Source organism: Urocitellus parryii, chromosome 5, assembly GCF_045843805.1.
Source record: "Urocitellus parryii isolate mUroPar1 chromosome 5, mUroPar1.hap1, whole genome shotgun sequence".
Taxonomy (NCBI): domain Eukaryota; kingdom Metazoa; phylum Chordata; class Mammalia; order Rodentia; family Sciuridae; genus Urocitellus; species Urocitellus parryii.
In genome coordinates this window covers 151,969,392-151,995,636 of record NC_135535.1, presented here as the reverse complement: position 1 = coordinate 151,995,636, position 26,245 = coordinate 151,969,392, and the positions used below count along the sequence as shown (strand labels likewise).

The window sequence follows — 26,245 nt, the reverse complement described above, 5'->3', positions numbered from 1 at the left end:
TATTGTATGACTGTTTCTTATATTTCTTTCTACATGCACATTATTGTATGACAGCTCTTTTTTTAATACCTGCACATCTACAAAACACATCTACAAAACTTGAGATTTTATACATATTGACATTGGTTGTAGGATACATGTATTAAAAAAGGAATGTGACAATCTTTTTTTTTTAATTTTGATTTGGTATATATGACACCGGAATGCATTACAATTCATATCACACATATAGAGCACAATTTTTCATATCTCAGTTGTATACAGAGTATATTCACACAATTCGTGTCTTCATACATGTACTTTGGATAATGATGTCCATCTCATTCCACCATCATTTCTAACCCTATGCCCCCCTCCCTTCTTCTCTCACCCCTTTGCTCTATCTAGAGTTTGTCTATTCCTCCCATGTCCCCCCTCCCTACCCCACTGTGAAACAGTCTGATGCTGGTTGTTTTAGTGAATCATAATAGTAGCCATTATTTGTCAGGTGGTTAGTATGTGCCCAATACTGTTAAAATACTTCGTGAACTAGATTTCTTTTTAAAGTCATGTTTGTTGAGATATAATTTATATATGGTACAGTTTGCCCTATTTTGTTTTATAGTTATATGAATTTTGACAACACACAAAAAAAGACAACATGTGTGTGTGTGTGTGTGTGTGTGTGTGTATATATATATAGATAGATATAGATATAGATATATAGTACTACAGTCAAGATACAGAATGTTACCTTATTCTCCTTCACTTCTTTTGTTTAAACAAATAGACATTAATTTTAATGTATTTTCATTTAACCCTATGAATTACCAACATAATTTGCAAAGAAAATAATCATTAGTAAGATATTTCATGTTCATTTTCTTTATCCTAGTAATTCTTTGGAATCTCATATGTCTATTTAACACATAACACACCTCAATTCAGACTAGACACATTTCAAATACCCAATAGCCTCATGTAACCAATGGCTGCCATATTGGCCCCTTTCTCCATCTTTCACCTTTTGTTGATATGACAATCTTTTATTTATCTAGAAAACAGTTCTTAGAATTCATTGTTGTAATATCTTGGGTTAAATCGTATTTAAACATATTCACTAATTGTTTTTTTCTTGCACAATATTGAGAATTGAACTCAGGAACATTCTACCATTGAACTACATCCCAGCCTTTTTTATTTTGTTTTATGATTTAATTTGTATTTATTTTTGAGAAAGTATCTTGCTTTTTAAATTGCCCAGGTTGGCCAGAACTTAAGATCGTTCTTCTATGCCTCCCAAGTAGCTGGGATTGATGACAGCTATGCGCCACCATATTCAGTGAAATAAATTATTTTTTTCTTATGTTTTTCTCACAATATTTTCATTCATATGGTAATCACATAAATACTCATGGCTGTAAATTCCATATCCATGCATGTGTGTGTGTGTGTGTGTGTGCGCTTTTAAGTAGGCTTTTTATGTAGGCTTTTATGTAGGTTTGGAGATTGATGGAAAGAAACTGTACCCTCCAACCCCTGTCCGGCATACATACCCATACACTGTAAGTCTAGATTAGATATTCATTCAGTTAGATCAGATACAAAATCTTAATGTGTTGGTATAGGTAGTCTACCATGGCCACTGAGTATCCCTTCACATTCTTAATGTATATGCCAAGAATGCAAGATACTGACTGCTCTTTATCTGAGCCATCTTTCAGAATTGTATGTACAGTGAGCAGACAGCTGTGAGAGATGAAGTAGTAACTTTTCCCAAACAAGAACAGACTTCATTGCACTTACATTCTAAGTGGTGAATACCACGCTGTCCCCCAGGTCAATGTTACTGTTCTGTAATACAATTAACTTTTTGCTCATGTGTCCATCCTTGGTCCTTTTCATCCTTCTATATGGGACATAGGACTTGAGTGTAGGAGATAGATTGGTTCAAAGTCAAGAGTAGCTAGCACATGCATCATGATGATATACCCTGTATGTTGTTTTTGCTCTAAGTAATAAGATCCCAGGAGTCTCATAGATCTGATGTCAGAATCCACGAAACAGTAACAGGCTAGTGTTTGTTTGTTTATTTGTAGTTGTAGATGGACAACATGCCTTTATTTGTTTATTTTCATGTGGTGCAAAGGATTGAACCCAGTGCCTCACTCATGAATTCAGCTCTACCTCTGTACTACAGCCCCAGTCCTGGTGTGTGTGTGTGTGTGTGTGTGTGTTTTAATATTTATTTTTTTAGTTGTAGTTGGACACAGTACTTTTATTTCATTTATTTATTTTTTTTATATGGTGCTGAGGATCGAACCTAGGGTCTCACACCTGCTCTACCACTGAGCCACAACCCCAGCCTGCTAGTGTGTTCTTGATAATCTGCAATCTAAAGGTGAGTTGGTTAGTCAGCAAGGGAGAAGAAACAATATTTGTTTCCTTTTGTCTATAAGGTCCCTAGCAGGTTATTTAAATCGCCATATATTTGGAAGCTTACTTCATTGTGAATACTAAGTTTGTGTCTAGGACTTTATATTTGGAAGAATTTACATTGATATATCTTTCAAAATAAGGAAATGTTACTAATTCTTGGCTCTCTAGGTTCTTGATTGAAATATTCTGTCAACAAGACTATATCATTATCCATGTGGGGAGAACAAAGTTAGTATTAGGGTTTTCCCAAGAGTTATCTCTGTTCTAGTTTTCTGGGGTTTCCAAGAGCCCTTATACCACAATTAGGAATTATATATTAAGAATCTTGAAATCTTGTGTAACATCAGCAAAGTCCCTAAGAATGGGTTTTATTAGAAGAAGGCAGTGGTTTATTAAATTCTTCCTTGACTTGGATTCCTTTTCTGATTTGGTATGGATAATTTGGACAGATGTTAACTCCTTGATAGTGTATTCCTCTTTTCTAACAGATAAGTATATCTATATCTAACTAGCTTCCTATTGGGCAGTAGCACAAACATCGTCAAGTCAAACTTCTTCCCCGCCCACACCCCCACCCCCGCAATGCTGGGTATAAAATCCAGGGCCTGTCCATTTTTGGCAAGTACTCTACTGCTGAGCTACATCTCCAGTACACAAATGTAGCTTTTAAGAGTTTCCTGCCATGTAGTTAGGCATGATGGTACACACTACTTGGGAGGTTAGAGCAGGATTACAAGTTCAAGGCCAGCCTCAGCAACTTAGGGAGCCCTAAGCAAATTAGCAAGACCCTGTCTCAAAATAAAAAGGACTGGGGAAGTAGCTCAGTGGCAAAGCACCCTGAGTTCAATCCACAGCACTAAATTAATTAATTAATATAAAATAAAACTTTATGTTTGCAAAACTGTACTACCAGGCTCTATAAATACATAGAAGAATAACTACTTTTCATTGAGTTGTATATATAAAGATATTGTGTATTAATGTATTGCTTGACGATGGAGATACAGTGCATTGTTGGTGATTTTATTGTTGTTGGAACTCATGGAGTACTTATAAAATCTAGATGACATTAATTGATTACTCATTTTTGGCCTCTTTTTGGGGGGTGGGGTACCAGAGATTGAACTCAAGGGCACTTGACTACTGAGCTACATCCCCAGCCCTATTTTTGTGTGTTAGAGACAGGGTCTCACCGAGGTGCTTTGCACCTCACTTTTGCTGAGGCTGCCTTTGAACTCTAGATACTCCTGTCTCAGTCTCCTATGCCGCTGAGATTACAGGCTTGCACCACTGCACCTGGCACATTTTGGCCTCTCAATGAAATCAAAAGATGGAGTAAACGTGGAGTAGACAAGGCAACTAGTGGTGTAACATGACGTACTGTAAATATTTTTTTTCATAAGTGGACTGCACTTTAATAAAAATATATAGCTTACTAATTTCATATGTCAGTAATGTAATCTTTTATTATCTTGATATATTAAGTATTACATACTTTACATAATTGTATGTTATGCTTTTATATAACTGGCAATGCAGTAGGTTTTTTTTACTCTTCCATCAGTACAAATATGTAAATAATGTATTGTGTTATGACCTTACAAGGCTACACAGGTAATAGCAATTATTCGATTTCATTATGATTTTGTGAAATGTAATTGTATATGTGGTCTGACAAAAATAATATAAGTAACAAGGAAAATACCTCTTGTAAGAATTTGAAGACACATTTCAGTTGTAGTAGGGGGTTATAAAAAACATTGGAACATCTTGAGGTGGGCCAGAAGAACTGCAAGGATATAAAGGAAAATACAAATACTTAGGATGTAAAGAGAAGATAGGTGGAAGAATTAGGATAAAAAGATAAGGAAGATCAGAACTATCGCCACCATAACTCATAATCAAATATGGAAGACATCTCCATGAAGAGACAATTTGAGGGAATGACTGATAAAAGATGAAAGTAGAGGGGCTGGGGATGTGGCTCCAGCGGTAGCGCGCTCGTCTGGCATGCGTGCGGCCCGGGTTCGATCCTCAGCACCACTTACCAACAAAGATGTTGTGTCCGCCGAGAACTAAATAAAATAAATATTTAAAAAAAAAAGATGAAAGTAGAAAGAGGGGCTAAATGACTGAATAATAATTGAGTTAATAGTGTAAGAGTCAATTTTGATTTTCCAAATTTGTAACATCTTTGACTTTTTTCTTAGAGGAATATCTTTCAGTCTTTGACCATTGAGAATGGTGTTAACTCTGGGTTTTTCAAATGTGACTTTTTAAACATTGGGGTAATATCTTTTCTTCTATTCCTAGTTAATTGTGTATTTTGTCATGAAAGAATGTTGAATTTTTCCAAATGCTTTTTCTGCATTATTAAAGATCACGTTTTTTCTTTCCTTTATTTTTTAATGTGATTTATTATGTTGATTAATTTTCATATGTACTACTATTCTTGTACTACTACCTGCCTTTTGTATGTTTTATTAGTACAAAACCAAGTTCTGCTTATGTGTTTTGTGTGGCTACATTAGCACTTTAGAGATAGAAGTAAATAGTAAATAGATAAGAGACTATGTGGTTTACATAACCTAAGATATTTACTATTTATTTATTTATTTATTTTTGGTGTTGGGGATTGAGCCCAGGGTGTTGCACGTGGTAAGCACATGTTCTATTGCTGATCTACACCCTCAGCCCCTATTTACTTTTTAAAATATTTTCCAACCTCTGCTTCTAAAGCCATTAGTATATAGAATTCTTTATTGTATATTTAGGAGACATGGACCAATCTGTGCTGATCAATAGTTTGTAAATTGCTGTACTTAATAAACAGTGGTTTATTGGTTTATCTTCTTGTTAGAAATACATAGGGGGTTTGGGTTAAAAAAATTTTAATAGAAATGTTAATCTAAATAATGAATTTGTTAATATCTTTTCCATCAACATATGGAAAAGATATGACTTGTGTTTTGAAATATTATGCTTTCTGTTGCTTATGAATTTTTTCTTTTCCATAGGTATATGTGGAATTTGATGATCTTGAATGGGATAAACGAGAGTGGGTTAAAGTTTATGAAGATTTTTCAACTTTCTTGGTGGAATACCACTTAATTTGGGCCAAAAGGAACGACCCTAGCCAGACTCAGGGATCAAAGAGCAAACAGATTCAGTGGCCTGCATTGGTAAGATCTATTCCTATTTCAGTAAGCATTTTCAATTATTTGTTTTGAATGAACAAGATTTGAATATCAGTTAAGGTTTATCTGTCTGATTACAGATTAATATTACTGAAGACTCTGTAATATCTGGTAGAAATTTCAAAATGATTTGATTTGTTAAAATAACTGTTTCTCTTCGTTAGGGCTCTTTCTGCATATTTTATCCACAAATAGTTTTGTGTTACCTTTCCGTTGCTGTGACAAAATACCTGATGAAAATCAACTTAAAGGAGGAAAGTTTTATTATAGCTCATGGTTTCAAAGATTGCAGTCCATAGTCAGCTGGCTCTAAGGAGAAGAAACATCACGACAGCAGGGTATGGTGAAGGAAAGCTGCTCACTTCATGACATATCCAGTAAATAACAGGAGGGAAATAGGAAGAGGTTGGGAACAAGAAATACCCTTCCAGGAATGCCTGTAGTGACTTACTTTGTTTAATTAGGCTCTACCTCCTATAATTTCTATTGCCTCCTCATAATGCCATCAACTGTGAATGCAAGAGAGCCTCCACCTCTGAACATTGTTTGATTGGGGACCAAGCCTTCAAAAGATGAGCCTTTGGGTAATGTTCCAGATCCAAAACATAACAAATTTATTCTATCCAATTTGGTGGAAACATAAATCAGATTAAAGGCTGCTGAGAGAAAGTTAACTGTTTTGTATGCAATGGAACAAATTAGCTGAGTGAAAGTTTATAAGTGAAAGATGGAGGATGCTAACACCTTCCATAGCACATGATTTTTCTTGTTTTGTTAATCAGTGAATCATTATAGGCAGTAGATTTTGAATGTGTAATTATGTGTTCAGGTAATAGGTAAAATTACTTCATATTAGGAAATGGTCCATTTAAGAAAATATAGTAGATTTTTAATGAATTCTTCAGTAGTTTTGAAGGATTTTATGAAAGAAATATATGAAACCGATTATTCTGTTAAGAGCTGAATCTCTTTAACCTTTGTCCTCCGAATTTGGCAAAACATATAGCAGATAATGAATGAATTGCAGTATTTTCTTTTTTTTTTTTTAAATATTTATTTTATTTAGTTCTCGGCGGACACAACATCTTTGTTGGTATGTGGTGCTGAGGATCGAACCCGGGCCGCACGCATGCCAGGCGAGCGCGATACCGCTTGAGCCACATCCCCAGCCCAGTATTTTCTTAATAAAATAATCTTTTTTATCAATATAAAAGAAATATTTTAAATGCCACTGAAACATTTCAAATATTTGGTGTAACTAATGTGACAGGGTAGGTACTTTCTACTTTACAGTGCTGGGAATTCCACATAGGGCCTCCTGCATGCTAGGCAAATATCCTACCACCAAGCTATTCCCCTACCCTGAATTTTTTAAAATGTAGTTTGCTCACATAGGGCAGTTTCTATTTGCTAATAATCAAATATGTGTGAATTTTCTATCTTAGTTCACCATTTAATTCTTTTCTATGTATAGAATAGTAATTTAATATACATAATTTTTCGACTAATTTAAAAAAAAAGTCTGAAGAGATACCTGATTTAAGGACTAGGGATATAGCTCCGTGATAGAGTGCTTGTGTAGCCTGTGTGAATCTCAGTTTGATTTCCAGAACTGCTAAAGACAAATATAAGGTAAAAGGTAATAGAAGATAATAAATAAAAGATAACAGAAGGAGGAATGGAATTAATGAATTGAATCAATGGCAGTTTTAAAAGAAAATTTAGTATTAAAAGATTTAAAAATGATATCCAGAAGCTATAGTTCATAGAAAACTTTGAAAAGAAAAAGAAGATAATTAATTCATAGTAAGTTTTTACAAAATATTTGTTTAGTAAACGTTGTTAATAGTAAAAAAATTTAACCCTGACTAGCATGGTTTTTGATTTTCCAGAGTTTAATTCAAAATTGTTTAAAATTTCTAATTATATGTGTAAATTTTATATATAAAGTCTCAAGTAGGAAGTAATAATATATATAATACAAAAATGTATAGCTCAATATTATGGTTAATGAATAAAAAAAAACTTTAAAAAAAATTTCACCCATTCTTAAAGGGAATTAGGAGTGAGGTAAAGCCGGGTGTGGTGGTACATGCTGAATCCCAGTGGCTTGGGAAACTGAGGCAGGAGGATCACAAGTTCAAAGCCAGCTTCAGCAAAAATGAGGTGCTAAGCAACTCAGTGAGACCCTGCCTCTAAATAAAATACAAAAAAATTATGGCTGAGGATATGACTCACTAGTCGAGTGCCCCGAGTTCAACCCCACCATACACCACCACCATCCAATAGAGTGAGGTAAAATTTTGTCTTATATTAATAAATTACTGATTTTATAGGTTTCTACTAGGAAATATTTTTAAATAATTTTTTCATAACTTTAGGACATTTTTTTATTTAAATTTTTTAACCTCAACACTAAGACTACTTAAACAATTACGCAATTTTTAAAAAACTCAGCTTACTCTTATGCAAGAAGTGTACGCTTGAAAATTACTGAGTTGGTTTGAAGTACAAAATCATAGTAATTCTATCACCAAGAGACATGCATTTTAATTCTTTGATAATGTATTCCTTTTACTTCTTTTTTTACTTCTACCATAGAATTAAAACAAGTGTGGTAAAATATATTAAACATAAAATTTCCCATATTAACCATTTTTAAGTGTATAGTTCAGTAGCACTAAGTACATTCTTCTTGTCCAGTCATCACAGCTGTTATTCACAGAACTTTTTCCATCATGTAAAACCGAAATTCTACTCAATAATAAGCAGTTTTCCACCAACCTTTGGCCGTGTATACTACCATTCTACTCTTTGTCTCTATGAATTTAGCTACGCTAAGTACCTTATAAGCAGAATTATATAGTATTGTCCTTTACTGACATATTTCACTTAGAATAGTAGTATCTTCAAGGTTCATCCATTTTGTAGCATGTGTCAGAATTGACTTCTTTTCTAAGGCAGAATACTATTCCATTGTATGTTTATACCACATATTTAAAATCTTTAGACAGATACTTGGGGTACTTCTACTTCTTGGCTATTGTAAATAATATAGTCTTAATATTTATTCCTTATCATATGTGTGATTTGCAAATATTTTTTTCTCATTTTGCTAGTTGCCTTTTAGTTGTTGATAGTGTCTTTTGATGGACAAAAGTTTTTAATTTTGTGAACATGAATGCTTGTGAATATACCCAGAAATGGAATTGCTGAGTCATATGGTAATTCTCTAATTATTTGAAGCACTCATACCGTAGTGGCTATACCATTTTACATTCCTATCAGCAGTGTACAAGGTTTTTTAATACTTATTTTCTGGTCCCTCCCTGCTCTGTTGGCATTAGCCATCTTAGTGGCTGGGAAATAGTATCTCGTTGTAGTTTTGATTTACATTTCTCTTGAATTTGATACTGAGCATCTTTTCCTGTGCCTATTGGCCATTGTATATCTGCTTTGGAATAATGTTTATATTTCAGTCATATGCCCATTTTTGAATTGGCAAAATTTGAATGGTTTTTTTTTTTTGTTGTTGTTGTTGAGTTTAAAGGGTTCTTTGTATATTCCTAATTCCTTACCATAAGTGATGAGGTCCATGTTCTTTTTGTTGTTCTTGTTGCCCATATCCTTGTCATTGTAAAGACAACAACAGATCAGACAATTGCTAACTCCAATTTCATGAAGATTCTCCTTATATTTTCTTCCCAAAGTATTATAGTTGTCAGCTACATGTTTGGGTGTTATATTTGAGATAGTTTTCATATGTGATATAAAGATCCAAGTTTTTTTTTTTTAACATGTGGATATTCATTTTTACCAGTTCCATTTGTTGAAAAGACTGCCCTTGCCTCTATTGAATAGTCTTAGCACTCTAGTAAAAAATCATTTGTTTATATTATATGGTTTATTTCTGGGCTCTGGGGTCTGTTGCATTGGTCTGTGTGATTGTTCTTGTGCCAGTACCACACTGTTTTTACTACTGTTGTTTTGTAGTATGGTGTGTTTTTCCTCCAAAATTTGTTTCTTTCGGGTTTGTTTTCCCTCTCTAGTGTTCCTTGAGATTCCATATGAACTTTTAGAGTGATTTTTCTATTTCTCCAGAAAATGTCTTTAAATTTTGATAGGAATTACATTGAATCTATAAATGATTTGGAGTAGTAGACATCTTATCAACATTAAGTCTTGTAATACTTGAAAATGGGATGTCTTTTATTTGTGTTTTCTTCTATTTCATTCTTCACTGTTTTGTAGTTTTCAATGTATAAGTCTTTCACCTTTGATTAATTCCACATAATTTATTCTTTTCAATGCTATTTTAAGTAAAATTTTTGTTCATTTCATTTTTTGAATGGTTCAAGATTAGCATATGGAAATGAAACTGATTTTTGTGTGTGGCATTCATATCTTGTTTCTTAGTTACCATCAGAGTCACTGGTAAAAGAATGAGATTCTCTAAGATCAGGAAAAAGATAGAGATGCTTTCTTTTGCCATCATATAGTGTTGGAAGTCCTACTCAGAAAATGAGACAGGAAGGAAAAAGACATAAAGACATTTAACATTGGAAAAGAAGTGAAATTATGTTTGTAGATTCTGTGATCTTCTATGTAGATTCCACAAGAAGTCTTGTTAGAACTAATAAATGAATTTGGCAAAGTAATAGGACACAAAATATCTGCTTTCTTTTAAGCATAGTTTTAAGTTGAGACCATATTAAAATAGTAGAATCTACTTTGTTTTACCTCAGTGTTTCATTTTGTATGATTCTCCTCATGAGTACATAACTCAAGGCAATTTTTAATGGCTGCATAATATTTAATCTTGTAATGACCCCTTTTCCTAATGTTTGGCATTGTAGTTGTTTCCAGTTTGCAAGGGATTATATTTAACTGTGATAAATGCCACTGTATGTAAATCTTTGTCTATATCTCATTATTCATAAAATCTAGATTCATAGTAGTAGAATTAATGGTTAAAGAGTATGAACTCAAAAACCACAAAAATCTTAAGAATCTTACCACTGATTGTTGACGATTTATACTGACTGCCATTGCCCGAGTCAGTGGAGGCATTACACCATACCCTTGCAAGCATTAATAATTTTCAGGTCATCTTGTTTTAAAACCCAAACAAACGTAAGAGTAGGAGCAATTATACATCTCACGGATTTAACATTGAATGTTATCTTTTCTTTTTCTGCTAATTGGATATTTTAAAATACTATTTTATTGTTTTAATTTGCATTCCTTTTATAAGATGAATTTTGTCATGTTTATTAGAAACTTGTATTTTTGTGATTATTTTTAGTACTTATTAGGGTTTTGTTTCTTATATTTGTTATAAGTTTTCTTTAAATTATTACCAATTTTATAACCCTTTCATCATGTTTTGTAGTTTGCTCAGCTAATTGTTGGATAGCAAGTCCTTTTAAATTGTAAGTTTATTTGTAAAATAAGTGTGTAATGGAATATCTTCATTAATTCAGATAGGATGTGACTGCCTTCCTTCCTGCCTTTCTGTTGCCTGCCTGCCTCCTTTCCCTTCCTTCCCTTTCTTTTTTCCTCCCTCCCTCCCTCCCCTTCTTTCTTTCAAAACATTGTAAAACTTAACAGAGTGAACAAGTGAAATGGGAATGTTTGTAACACTTAAGAGAATAATCAGTTAAATTTCATAAGAATTTTGCAGATTTATCTTTTTATAGTACATATGACTGAGACTCTATTGTTTCCCTTTCTGTTCACTAAAATAAGATTTCTTTAGGATGTTTATAAATAGTAGTTATGAAATTCAGATTTTAAAAATTTTTGTAGCACAGTTAAATGCCATATCTACAAATTAAAGAAATTTGAGGGAACTATCCATGAAGTGACAACAGGATGAAAGAGTAGAAACTAATACTTTGTCTTTAATTTTCTACAGATTTAATGTTTCTAATTTTGTACACATGATACTACTTGCTTTATGTTTTTTTGTACTTCAACATATGTTTGTATTTATTATCCTCTTTCTAGTTTCACTCCTCGTGTGGTACCTGTTAAATATTACATATTGGTTATGTTATCTTGTCTACCTCTTATTCCTGGAAATGAGTGGAAACTGGCAGTGTACCTGCTAGTTTTTAAAAAAATTATGACAGGAAAAAAATGCTGTTGTCTCATTAGTTTATTTTTAAAATTTAAAAGTAATTACATCTTCAACAAAGTACAGATAGTATAATACTCAGATTACTTCTCTGGAATTGTCTCTTTGTCTAAGATATTAGTAGCCAGACATTTATTGGAGCACCACATAAAACAAACTGAAGTGCTCACTTTTTTTGCTTGGTCCTTTATGGTCAGGGTACCACCTGAGGTCATTCTAACAATGTAGGCTGAGGTAACTTACATTTCTGTGTAAGTTACTTAATATATTGTTGTTAAAGTAAAATACTTGTGAAAGCACACTTATCTGCACCAGAGAAAGAGAAAGTGTTGGCAATCATAATTGAAATCAACGAATTACCTACCTAACTGGGTTAGGGCCCTGGCTCCATCTCCTTTAGGAAAACCTTCTGTGGGGAGTGGGGCTTTGACCCTAACCCAGCTGGGCTGTAATACTACTGCATTTTCTAAGGGGCAAAGTTTTCTCCTACTTTTCTGCTGGCCCAGCCTTCCAGATCACCCCAACCAGAATTAATCTCACCAATCTGTACTCCTGTAGAACTTGTTTGTACCTGTTTTAACAACCAGCACATTCTGCTTTGTATTTTATCTAATTGTTTGCATGTCTGTCTTCCTCTACTAGATTGTAAGTTCTTTGAGGACAGGAATCATGTCTTACTCATCTTTGTATTGTTTCTAGCAATGTAGCACCAGTGCCTCACTATCTTATTGAATACATACTTAATTTAAAATGATTGACTGCAACCTAGCTAGAGAAAAAGAACTCCACTGAGAGTTAAAGTAGGTTTCCTGGCTATTAATTTAAGCTAAAATCAAAGGACAGGAAAATAGAATCAGCCAGTTTGGGTAAAACAGTGAATTATCATTTTTAAACATGGCAATATAGACAAAAATAAATACTAAAAAGCTTATAATGCCCTCATTCTAATAAAGTATGAATTTGATTTTTAAATTGTCCAAGTAGGGAAGTGTAGAATTACCCAACTTAGTTACTTTAAAGATATGAAAGGAAGAAGCTGACCAAATAAGTCAACTAATTTGCCTGAATTTCTGAGGTAAGTTTTAGGAAACTCGGTTTCTTCCTGGTACAAATTTTCCTTCTGTAATTCTGGTTTGAACAGGAATTTTTTTTTTTAAGAGAGAGAGAGAATTTTTTAATATCTATTTTTCAGTTCTCGGCAGACACAACATCTTTGTTGGTATGTGGTGCTGAGGATCGAACCCGGGCCCCACACATGCCGGGCGAGCGCGCTACTGCTTGAGCCACATCCCCAGCCCCTGAACAGGAATTTTGATCAGGAATTTTGATTATAATTGTGTAAACCTTCATTAATTTATTTCTTTTAGGTTTTTTTTCCTACTAACAATGCCTTTTGGTTACTATCTGTTCTGAAAGAAACCAAACGTTTTAAAAGAATTCATTACCCTTAAGAACCAAATTGCGGGGCTGGGGTTGTAGCTCAGTGGTAAGAGCACTCACCTAGCATGTGCGAGGCCCTGGGTTCGATCCTCAGCACCACATAAAAATAAGTAAATAAAATAAAGGCACTGTGTCCAACTACACCTAAAAAATAAATATTTTTTAAAAAAAGAACCAAATTGCCCTAATATTGGCTATTATGTTGACAAAATGGATTTAGTTTATGGCCTTAACCACATTTTACTAAGATGTGAAGACATGCCACATTCCAAATTACAAATGAACTTTGAAGTAAGTTCATTTTAACAGCTTTTATATATCAATATCTGAGTTTCCAGATTTAGAATTATAATTATATAGGTATTTTCTAAATACTTGGGTAAAAAATGAAATTGAAATGGCAGTGTGACACATTCAGGATTATTACTTCTTTTAAAGGTAAAACACTTTAAGATATCAGATTATGTATAATAAAGTATTAACTTTTCTAATGCTAAAATCTAGGGCTGGCAAATATTGTAATGGATGAGTATATGTATTCATTTATTGTGGATTACAAAATGACAATTTTTGGAAAGTATGTTGTAAGAATCGCAAAGAAGTTCATACTCTTTGATTTATTAATTCTACTCTTAGGAAATTATCCTTAAAAACAATTTTTAAAAAGTAGAAAGTATATTCAGTTCAACTAATGTTTGTCAGACACTTTATATGAAACAGACTGTGTAAGAGCTACAGATACAAAAACGAAAGGCATTAAGTTAACATGCAGAAAGATGTTCATTGTAACATTACTAAAGCAGATAAAAAGGAAACAACTTGAATGTCCAGTATTTCCTGAATATTGTTAAATTAATTTGGAAGGATATTATGCAGCTTTAAAAATGCATTTATGGTTATATTAGATAAATATAAGCAACATAAATCTTGATTATGTTAGTGTCTGAATTTTATATATTTGGATAGTAAATATGAAATATGTATAAAGTAAGAAAAATAATTGTTTTAATAATGGTGAAATTTTACCTGACCAAAATTTATCTTTAAAAATAAATAAATTAAATAAATAGATAAATATTTCCCAGCAAATTGGTAATTTTAATGTAAAAATTATATCAGTATTGTTTCTTTTGGAAGTAGTTTTCTTCAAATGAGTTAATTTAGTAGATAGACTTGTTAAGGTTCTGGTAATATATTTTGATAGTTTCTTTTTGTGTTTTGTTAATACAGTATTTTTATGTGTGTCTTTAATATAATACACAGATTTAAAATTTCATAATAAAATTGACAATTTAAGTTTTAACAGTAAAATATCAATAGTGAAGATTAAAGTTTGCTTTTAAGTATTACAGTTATTTGGTTGCTCATCAATTCACATGGCTTCATGTGACTTTAGAGATCTAGTTTATAGATTCAGAATAGTCAAAGTTGAGAAAGAGAATCTTAGCAGGCATCTAAGGAAGGCAATGTAATATTAAGAGCATAAAACTTCATGTCAGACTTCTTGTTTCATATCCTGACTCTGCCATTTACTGTTACTATCTGGGTGATATTAAGTTGTTTATTGTCTATATGTCTCATTGTGTTCAAAATAGTATCTATCACACAAGAATTGTGAACATTAAGCAAAAAAAAAAGTATGAATAAAAATTTTTGTACTCAATGAATTTTGCCAAATTTATACTTTGAGGGAAATTTTCTCAAGATTACCCTCACTTTTGACAACAGTTTTAAGTTTAAGGGGTTCCTGAAACCACTCCCAGGTTTAATAATTTAGTAGGACTTTCAGAATTTACTGAAAGCTGTGCCTAACAGTTTATTACAGAGAGACTATAGAAATTAAAATCAGCCTGGGGAAGAGTTGCATAAGCTACAAAGCCTAGGAGACATCCAGATAACATGATCATACTCTCCCTTTAGAGTCCCTATACCTCCTCCTAGCCATAATTTTGTGAATATTGCCAATTAGAGAAAATCGGCCCATGCTGTCCACAGTTTTTATTGTGGCTCCATCTACATTGGTTAGCTTTAGTTTTCCAGAAGTCAGATTAAAACTTTAGTTTTCACTTCCACTGGAGGTTAGAACTGATACTGAGAGGCCCAAAACCACATTGTTAAGTTGTTCAGTGGACAAAACCCCCAGACAAATAATTTATCAAACTTTACATTCCATAAGCCTGGAGATCAGTTTTCTGTTTATATTTGTCTGGATATTTACATTTACTACAGAATTTATGAGATAGTCACAGCAATAGTAACTTTGGATACAGTCATCTCACAATATTCTCGGGGAATTGGTTTCAGGACTCCAGACAATACCAAAATCTGTGGATGCTCAGCTTCTTTGTATAAAATGGCATTATATTTACATGTAATCTACACCATGCTCCAGTGTACTTTAAATAATCTCTAGATTACTTATAATATTTAATATAATATAAATGCTGCATGAATATTTGCTTTACTATTATTTAGGGAATAATAACAAGAAAAAAAGAGTTTTTAGGTATTCAGTACAAAGAAAGTATTTTTCCTTACTTTTTTTTTTTTTTTTTCAATTTGTATTTGATTGACTCTACAATGCAGAACTCATGGATGTGTGGTGGTGCATACCCTGTAATCCCAGTGACTTTGGAGGCCAAGACAGGATCTTAAGTTCAGGGCAGCCTCGGCAACTTAGTTAGATCCTCAGCCACGTAGTGGGACCCTGCCTCAAAATTAGAAGGGCTGGAGTTGTGGCTTAGTAGTAAAAGTGCCCTTGGGTTCAATCCCCAGTACTAAAACAAAAAACAAAACTCGTGGATACTGAGGGCTGACTCTAGGCCTAACTTTTGGAGGAATCAGTGTATAGTAGGGATAAATTTAAGGTGGCAGCTAATCTGATTTATATAGCCATTCCATACATTTTGAGTTTCTTGTACTAATTTGCTGATTTTACCCCTTGGTTTACCACTGTTTGTATTTCGTGATACACTTGTTTAGAACTGTTCAGATAGAAATTAGTTGATGATTAGCTAAATCTTCCTTAAGCCATTCATTGTCTATCAGTTTTATCTCCTGAAGAGATTCTCATTACATCTCCTAATGTATTTGATTATCAATGTCAGTATTCTCATAAGGCTTACTTACATAAGTTAATTGGGTCTTACCAACAATTTTAGTGCTGTACCATATTGTCGTATGGTCATGGTGTAATTCAATTTTATTACAGAAGAAATCAGTAAAAATTGCAGAGGAATTTGCTGTGTCATCTTAACAGAATTGACCCTTGTTCATATGTTAGTTATTGTTATGGACAAGTATAGTTACACTTGCCCCTTATTCAGTAAGTTCCTAGATTCCAGGTTAATTCTTTTTTTTTTTTTTTAAATATTTTTTTAGATGCATGGACCTTTATTTTATTCATTTATTTATATGTGGTGCTGAGGATCGAACCCAGTGCCTTATACATGCTAGGCAAGTGCTCTACCAGTGAGCCACAGCCTCAGCCCCCCAGGTTAATTCTTGAGAACACAGCCAATTACCCTGTCTCCATTTACAGGCTTATACTAAGACTGTTTTCCATTATGTGCTTTCATAAAGCAGATTCTAGCCAGGAACAGTGGCAAACACTTGTAATCCCAGTTACTCAGAAGGCTGAGGCAGGAGGATCCCAAGTTTAAGGTCAGCCGTAACTTAGTGTTAATAAGTGTCTACTTAATAAGACACTAAGCAACTTTGCAAATCCTGACCCCCCGCAAAAAAAAAAAAAAAAAGAAAGAAAGGGAGGGAAAGAGGGATAGAGGGCGAAAGAACAACTGGGGATGTAGCTTAGTGGTAGACTGCCTCTGGGTTCAGTTGCCAGTACCAGAAATACTACTTTAAAAGGTCTACTTGATTGTAAATATGATGTATTCTCTTGTTACCACATTCTTGCATACTACCTTCCCATTAAAATGTTTCTACCATCATTGCCCGGGATAGTATGCATATTTCAGATTTTTTCAGTATTTTATGTCTTTTGATCATAGAGGCAGTATCAGGTAGTGTCTGATGGTAAACAAATTATGTTTCAAAGGAAATTTTTCTAGTACAGAATCTTTAGTGGTCATTGCTAAATGGTGATTATGAGTTCTATACAGGGCTGTCACGTAAGGAATTTGTCTAGCTTCTATTCTGAATTGTTTGAAAGTAACTTCTATAGACTTTGCCATTTTTTCATCATTTCCCATTTAGCATGTCTAGTCAATAGTGTCTGAAAGAAAGATTAATATGCCTTTTGTTTTATTACACAGGGGAAACATTTCCCAGTCAGACATAATAAACATCTCCATAATTCTTTTAGGTAAAGGAGATGCAAGTACTTTTTCCAGGCATTCTTTTATCCAAACTTTTACGTAAGTTGTGTAAACTCTTATTTTCTTGTGTCCTTCTAATTTTAACTATAGTCACTGTTAGGACTTTGCCAATATGTTTGTAACTTTTGTGCTTGGGTTTCCTTGACAAGGAGTCCCAGAGACATCTCTACCTCTGTATTTTGTTCACTTGCATGCATTTGACATTGGATTCCCAACTGGGGCCTGGCAAGGACCTAGGCCTCCTTGAGGCCTTTAGGAACATCTGCTTAGGCAGGTTGAGCTAAAGTATCTTTGAGTCGCTTTTACCTTTCAGTTTTAAAAATTTTCTTGAGATAGGGTGAATAAGCAGATTTGTTTAGGGTCCTTTAATATAGGGCAACCATCAGAACCTTCTATAGGCCTTCTCACCCTCTAAGGAGTATATCAGTATGACCTTTGTTTTGACTCCATCAATGTCCACTTTATTCATCCTATTTTTAAATAATTGTTTAAAGATTTCCACACACCCAGGTGGAACAAATCTCTTGACTTTCTCCTTTTTGTTTTTCCCCTCTGTTTTCTCGAGAGTCTTTAAGAAAATTTGACACATCAAAATTTCTGGCAGGACACAGCAGGATTAAATGAAAACCCTTTTACTAAGTGGTTTGACTTCCTCTTGAGTTCCATTTCTTTCATTCTTCCATTAGAATGTTGTTAGCCAGTGTATGCCCTAAGACAGGTACTTAGTGGATAGTCTTCTCAGGAAAACTGAAGGTCCCAGAGAATAGTTTAAGGATCCTCCAACAAAATTGTCATAATCTCTATTGATTCATTCTGCAATGATATCAAGTCAGTCCCACTCAAAAAACATTTTCTATAGCCTTTTAGTTCCTTTCACTTAAATATGAATGCCAAGTCAGTGATCTGTACAGTCATTTCAGTTCTGATTATATTTTAGAAGGTATATAATAAATATTGTATACTAAACTATTAAAGATTTCAATTAACTTTTTGCCTGAATGAAGATGAGAGTTTTGGGTTTAAAATCTATTCATTAGAGGTATAATGTCTGAAACTATTAGCTATTAGGTGAAGAATGAATGAATGAATGAATGAATGAATGAATACAAGACATTTTAATTATGAGTTGAAAGAAATTTCTTCTTTTTAATTTTAACCTCCTTTTTCAAGTGAATAGTTTTAATATGCCAGTATTTTCTAAAGTCTTATGAAAAAAGAAAAAACCAGTATTCCAAACATCTTTTAAATTCTATTCTGAAGTACCTTTTAAAAAAATAGATGGGGGCTGGGGATGTGGCTCAAGTGGTAGCGCGCTCACCTGGCATGCGTGCAGCCCGGGTTCGATCCTCAGCACCACATACAAACAAAGATGTTGTGTCCGCTGAGAACTAAAAAAATAAATAAATATTTTAAAAAATACAGATTCTCAGGTCTTGGCTGAGTATGGGAATCTGTATTAAAAAAACAACAACAACAAAAAAGATGGACTCAGAAGGTAGAGGCAGGAGGATCCTGAGTTTAAAGCCAGCCTCAGCTGGGGATGTGTCACAATGATTGAGTACCCCTGAGTTCAATCTCTGGTACCAGAAAAAAAAAGTAGATTGAGAGGGAGAAGGGTTTAGGTCAGTGATAAAATACTTGCCTAGCATGAGGACCTCTATCCCAATAAATAGATAGTAGATTTAAATTTCTTTTACTCCGTAATTTTGAATTTTGATTTCTATGTTTGTTATTTTTTGTTGTGTGAATCAACTTGAGGATTAGGATATGCTTACTGAAGTGTCGTAAACTTATGATGTCATAAATAAAACTGGAAATTAGCCAACAAGTAAATTATTTATGAAACCTGAGACATTGCTACTTTATTGGTTTTCATTTTAATTATTTGATGTGTGCTCAGTTTTGAGTATATAAGTATCAGGGGATTTATTTCTGAAGACAGTAAAAGAACTTGTTTAATAATAAAATCAGAAGATTCAGTTACTTAAAGCTAAGTACATAAAAATATTTTATTTAAAAACAATTCATTTTGATGATTAAGCTCATCAAAAGCAATTAAAAATATTTAATAGAGCTCGGAGGGTGGCTACTGAGCACACAGGTACATACCTGTAATCCCAGTAATGAGGGAGGCTGAGGCAAGAAGATTATAAGTTTAAAGCCAGCCTCAGCAATTTAGAGACCCTGTCTTGTCTCTTAGTGAATGAATGAATGAATGCCCTGGGTTCAATCCCTGGTATCAAAACAACAACAACAAAAATTAATAGAAACTATAGTGGATGTGGATGTGCGTGCTGGTGTAGGCACTGCTTAACATTAAACCTAAGTCCTTGAACATGCTGGGCAAATAAAACTTCATACCCAAGTCTCTATTTCTTTTTCATTTTTTTATCTTGCTTTTATTAGGATTTTATTGTATTTTATTTATTTGTATTATTTTATTGTGTATGCTACTGAATGAATAGTGGGTTACAGAAGACATCAAAGAGGAGATTAAAAAATTCTTAGAGGTAAATGAGAACATAGACACAACATATCAAAATCTCTAGGACACTATGAAAGCAGTGTTAAGGGGAAAATTCTTTGCATGGAGTTCATTCCTTAAAAGAAGAAAAAGTCAACAAATAAATGACCTCCCATTACATCTCAGAGCCCTAGAGAAAGAACAAATCAGCAGCAAAAGCAGTAGAAGGCAAGAAATAATTAAAATTAGAGCTGAAATCGAAACAAAAGAAACAAGAAAAAATTGACAAAACAAAAAGTTGGTACTGTTTCAAAGCACACTTTTCATTGGTATTTAACATTTCAGAAATGATTTAAGTTAATTTTTAAAGATATTACATTAAATAATATCAATAATGTATTAATAGTTAATTTTTGAAGGCTTACCAAATTCCAGGTATTTTTCTTAGTGGTTTATATCATCCCTTTGAAGTAGATAACTATATCCCTATTTTTCAGATGAGTAAACTGAGGCATAAGTCAGAAACAAAGTTTAAATAATTGTAAGTAGTATGAGGTTAAAAGTGAAAATCTTTTTTCACTCGCTACTATGTATGTATATCCCTTAATTAATAGTTTTGTTATATATCCTTATAGACTTTCCCTTCCTTTCTCTGTTCTGTTTTTCCTCCTCCATTCTTGGAAAATATATAAATATTTACAGAAACTCTGTGTGTGTGTGTGTGTGTGTGTGTGTGTGTGTGTGTGTATACAAACACTGAGTTACATCCTCAGCCTAGAAATCTTTTAATCTCGAGAGTTTATATGTATCTATTGCTTTGTGAATTAAATGTGGTTTAGACACCTTAGATAATAGGAATGAAATGCATATGTATCAACAATGAAAAATATCTGTCCAAACCATTATGATTATGTTTTAAACTGGGTACTCCCAAAGATGAGTGTGCCATAACTTTGAGGTTTCCTTAGGGATTTCAAGGAATATACGAATGCTTTCCTGGGTCTATTTTCCCATTCTTCATCAAGGCTCTGGTGATAAACTATATCAAAGTAATTCACTTTGAATGAAAAAAGAGGTCTAACTTTTGCAATGAAGAAATCATTACAGATTCAGAAATATTTTAATCATATAAGTATCTCTGTCTCCCATTTTTCAATGAGTAAGGATGCCAGAAAATATCTACTATTCTGACAGGTGTTATCTTTGCAGCAAAATTTGTCTTGTACTTTACAATAAATGAATTGTAGTAGTATGCATGAAGTGGTGGTATATATGGATGTGCAGTAAATTTTTTGCAGTCACTTTTGTTACTGCACACACAATGGTTTGGACACACACACAGTTTCTATAAATATGTATATATTTACCTAGAACGGAGGAGGGAAAACAACAGAGGAAAGAAGGGAAAGTCTATAAGAATGTATACTTCTGTGTGGATTATGTAATTATACTACTGTTTTAATAATTCTTCATGTAAAATAAATAATATTTAAGCTTATTTCCTTCTCATTGAAATAAAAGTCGTCCTCATTTAAATGTAGCTCATTGGAAGAATATAAATAATTTTTAGAGCACAGGATGAATTTTATTTTAGAAAAGTAGTGATGCATGTAGCTTAGATTTCAGCTAGATTACAGTTTTAATTGTGGAGTCCAAAATCAGCTGCACTTGCCTGCCTCCAAACCTGGTACCCATCTCATTCTTGCATTTATCTAAAATCTTATTTAAATTATCATATTATCTAAAATATTATCCTCTCTGTGACCTGATAAGAACTACTTAGAGAAGGAAAAGTCTGTTTTGGACTTATGGCTTCAGAGACTCTGTCCCTGGTCAGCCAACTCCATTGCTTTGGGCTCAGATGAGGTAGAACAATCATGACAGAAAAGCATGGCAGAGAATATCTTCTCAGCTCATTGCAACCAGTAAATGCAGAGACCTAAAAGTTTTTAAATAAATATAAATTGAATACTAAAGCAGTGGGAATTTTTAAAAAATACTCTGAATAATAATGGTAAAAGAAACAATGTAATAAAGATAATATTACAGTTATATTGAAGTGTTTTTAAAACTATAAAAAGTAGAATATAGAAGTGTATATAAAACTGAGTTAATATGCTCATCTGAGTTTTAGTTATAAAGGATTAACATAATATTTAAAATAGAAAGACTATAGAAATTAAAATACAAAAAAAAATGGTTAAAATTAAGAATAAAATGGAAGATTCAGCCAGTTAGGCACAGATAATAAATTTAGAAGCTTAGGGGCTGGGGATGTGGCTCAAGCGGTAGTGCGCTCGCCTGGCATGCGTGCGGCCCAGGTTCGATCCTCAGCACCACATACAAAAATAAAGATATTGTGTCCGCCGAAAACTAAAAAAAAAAAAAAAAAAAATTAAAATTCAAAAAAATAAATAAATTTAGAAGCTTAAAAATTAAATAGACAAAAAAGTATGAAAGTCAAAACAACTTTAGATCAAGAAAATAAATAAGTATAAAGATTTTGTGTCCAACTACAACTAAAAAATAAATTAAAAAAAAAAATTAAGCCAAGGGCTGGGTTTTTGTAGCTCAGTGGTAGAGTGCCTGCCTAGAATGGGTGAGGCTCTTGGTTCAATTCTCAGCACCATATATAAATAAAATAAAGGCTCATCAACAACTAAAAATAAAAATATTTTTTAAAAAAAGTTAATCCAAAAGCAATGGAGCATGCCTGAAATCCCAGCAACTTTGGAGGCTGAGGCAGGAGGATTGCAAGTTTGAGGCCAACCTCAGCAACTTAGAGAGACCAACCCTATCTCAAAATAAAAAAAGGGGTGGGGGAAGTGCCTCAGCAATAAAATGCTCCTGGGTTCAATCCCCAGTACCCCCTCCAAAAATTTTTTTTTAAGAGTTACCTTTTCCTTATCTCTTGGTAATAATTTTCCACCACTGGGACAATTGATGCATAATAACTTTTAAGACATTTGTCTTGTGTGGTTTAATAGTTATTTAAATATATTTATGTTTGCATTTATAGGTGCATGATTACCGTGAACACAACTACTCAATAATGGATTTTTTTTTTTTTTTTTTTTTTTGGTACTGGGGATTGAACTCGGGGGCATTTGACCACATCCCCTTTCCTATTTTATATTTTATTTAGAGACAGAGTCTCACTGAGTTGCTTAGCGCCTCTCTTTTGCTGAGGTTGGCTTTGAACTCAAGATCCTCCTATCTTGGCCTCCAGGGCTGCTGGAATTATAGGCATGTGCCACCATGCCCAGCTGCAATAATGGATTTTTTAAAAGGATCCCCAAAGAGGCAGTCAATTAGTACAAATATATTTTCTGTTATATTTTTTTTTACCTCCTTTGCTTAAAATCTTTCAGTAATCTTAATATTAGTCTTGATTTAAAAGATCATATGTAATCATGTATAAGACTTTGTAAAGTCTTGACCTAGCTTTCTGAACCATTGCCAACTACAACCAGAAAGCCGTGCACACCCCTACCACCCCGTCTTCACAATCCATCACCTTGATTTTCTTCAAGTTTTTTTAAGAAGTACCATATTTCCTTCTGCTTTTATGCCTTTGCATATACTGTCTTTCTGTCAAGAACACTTTGTTACTTAACTTGATTCATATCTCAAATATTTCTTCATGAAAGGTCTTTTTTACCCATCATCTAAAATGAGAGGAGTACTCAGTAAATTTTCCTAATTTAATTTATTGTTGGTGGTGTGTGGGTGTGTGTGTGTGTGTGTGTGTGTGTACGTACGTACATATGTACGTACTGGGGTTTAAACCCAGGACCTCACACATTTTAGGCAAGCACGTCACCACTGGGTTACATCCCCAGCTCTTTTAATTTTACTTTGATATAGGCTTTCACTAAGTTGCCTAGGCTGTCCTTGATCTTGAGATCCTCCTACCTTCAGCCTCCTGAATAGCTAGGATTACAGATGTGAGTCACTGAACCATGTTTATATTATCTGAGTAGTGTCAGTCTTTCATTCTAGACTGGATGTTCTATGAAGACAGGGTTATGCTTGTTTTCATTGTTTAGCCTTCTGCTCTTTTAGTGTAACTCTAAATAGACTTGTTAAGTTTTTATAAGTTCCTTCCATATTGATCGGTCCTTCCTTCCTTTCTTCCTCCTTCCCTCCTTCCTTCCCTCCCTCCTTCCTTCCCTACCTCCTTCCTTTCTTCCCTCCCTCTTTCCCTCCCTCCTTCCTTCCTTCCTTCCCTCCCTCCCTCCCTCCTTCCTTCCTTCCCTCCCTCCCTCCCTCCCTCCCTCCTTCCTTCCTTCCCTCCCTCCCTCCCTCCTTCCTTCCTTCCCTCCTTCCCTCCCTCCCTCCCTCCCTCCTTCCTTCCCTCCTTCCCTCCCTCCCTCCCTCCCTCCTTCCTTCCCTCCTTCCCTCCTTCCCTCCCTCCCTCCCTCCCTCCTTCCCTCTCTCCCTCCTTCCTTCCCTCCTTCCCTCCCTTCCTTTCTTTCTTCCCTCTCTCCCTCCTTCCCTCCCTCCCTCCTTCCTTCCTTCCCTCCCTCCCTCCCTCCCTCCCTCCTTCCTTCCCTCCTTCCCTCCCTCCCTCCCTCCCTCCTTCCCTCTCTCCCTCCTTCCTTCCCTCCTTCCCTCCCTTCCTTTCTTTCTTCCCTCTCTCCCTCCTTCCCTCCCTCCCTCCTTCCTTCTCCCCTCCTTCCCGCCTTCCCTCCTTCCTTCTCCCCTCCCTCCCTCCTTCCTTCTCCCCTCCCTCCCTCCTTTCTTCCTCCTTCCCTCCTTCCTTCCTTCCCTCCCTCCCTTCCTCCTAACTTCCTTCCTTCCTTCCTTTTTACTACTTTCTGTGATTTTTCCTCTGCTCCAACTTCCAGTTTACTTATCCTTTTTCATGGTATCTAGGAAACTTTTATCCATCTATGGATTTCTTTTGTTGTTATTGTTGCACCCATGTAGTGCTGGCTATCAAACTAATACCCAGCTTGGGCATGCTAGGCAATTAATCACTCTACTGCTGAGCAATGCCCCCAGCCTCATCACTTAAAAAAATTTTTTTTTGTTTCAATTAATATGTTTTTTATTTCTAGAAATTTTAGTTTTTTCTAACTCTTCTTGCTTATTTTGTGTCTGCTGGTAATCAATCACATTATCTTGTTTCCTTATGTTTAGTTCATATTTTAGTCTTCCACCCTTACCAGGCTGAGGTAGTTTAGTCAGAATTTTGGGGGTCCTAGAATGTAGATATCTCTAGAAAAGGTTTGCTATTGTATTATCTATACATCTGAGATGGTACTGCTGACTTTTGAACTACTTTGAAATTTACAAATTTTTAATACTAAAGTGATATGGATCCATGTGAGGACATGTTTATAGTTAAAATTTACAAGGATTTTTTTTAAAACCATATTTCCATCTTATATAGCCTAGTTTTCTTTGCAGACCTATGTAAAAAGGTTTACTTTTGTATATCTTAAGATATAGTTAGCCTTTCATGATTCTAGATTAGTAGTGAAGCATTGGTCTCTATACACATTTAGAAGTAAATTAAATGTTGTCTAGGGGTTGCAGACTACAAATCAGTTTTATACAGTTTTCAGACATTTATTGTAATTATTCAACATGTGGATTATAATTAGTTTGTGGTATTAGTGATTATACCATAATTTTGATCTTAATCAACATAACCTCAGAATGAATCTCATTTCTGGTGCTCAGTAATAATCATGTCCCATATGGAAGGTATTGTAACACAGTATTTTTTTTTTACATTTGTTAATTAGTGCATTGTAGTTATGAATAATGGTGGGATTTTTTTTAAAAAAATACTTAGGATTGAACTCAGGGGCACTTAACCACTGAGCAACATCCCCAACCCTATTTTGTATTTTATTTAGAGACAGGGTCTCACGGAGTTGCTCAACGCCTCACCACTGCTGAGGTTGGCTTTGAACTTGTAATCCTCCTGTCTCAGCATTCCAAGCCGCTAGTGTGCCCAGCAATGATGGGATTTCTTGTTATGTATTAGTTCATGCACACAATATGATTTGGCCATACATGCGCACAATATGATCCCTACCTAGCACTTACCTACCCCTCTACCCCCAGGTCTCTTTTCTCTCTTTACTAGATTTCCCTTTGCTTTTCATGTGATCACCCCCCTACACACCTTTATTTGCCTTTTTTCTCTCTCATGTTCACATATGAGAAACAACATATGACCCTTGACCTTCTGATATTGGCTTATTTCACTTAACTTAATGGTTTCAAGTTCCAT

General features: G+C 34.2%; 1 protein-coding gene across 2 annotated transcripts in view; it reads left to right on the top strand.

Annotated features, from left to right (window-relative positions):
• Positions 1–26,245, top strand: part of Jmjd1c (jumonji domain containing 1C) — a 238,628-nt gene that overhangs the window by 62,705 nt on the left and 149,678 nt on the right. For both annotated transcript variants that reach the window (XM_077798230.1, XM_077798229.1), the window contains one exon: positions 5,436–5,600. In XM_077798230.1, the coding sequence (XP_077654356.1) occupies positions 5,436–5,600 (165 nt within the window). The remainder of the gene's footprint in view (positions 1–5,435; positions 5,601–26,245) is intronic.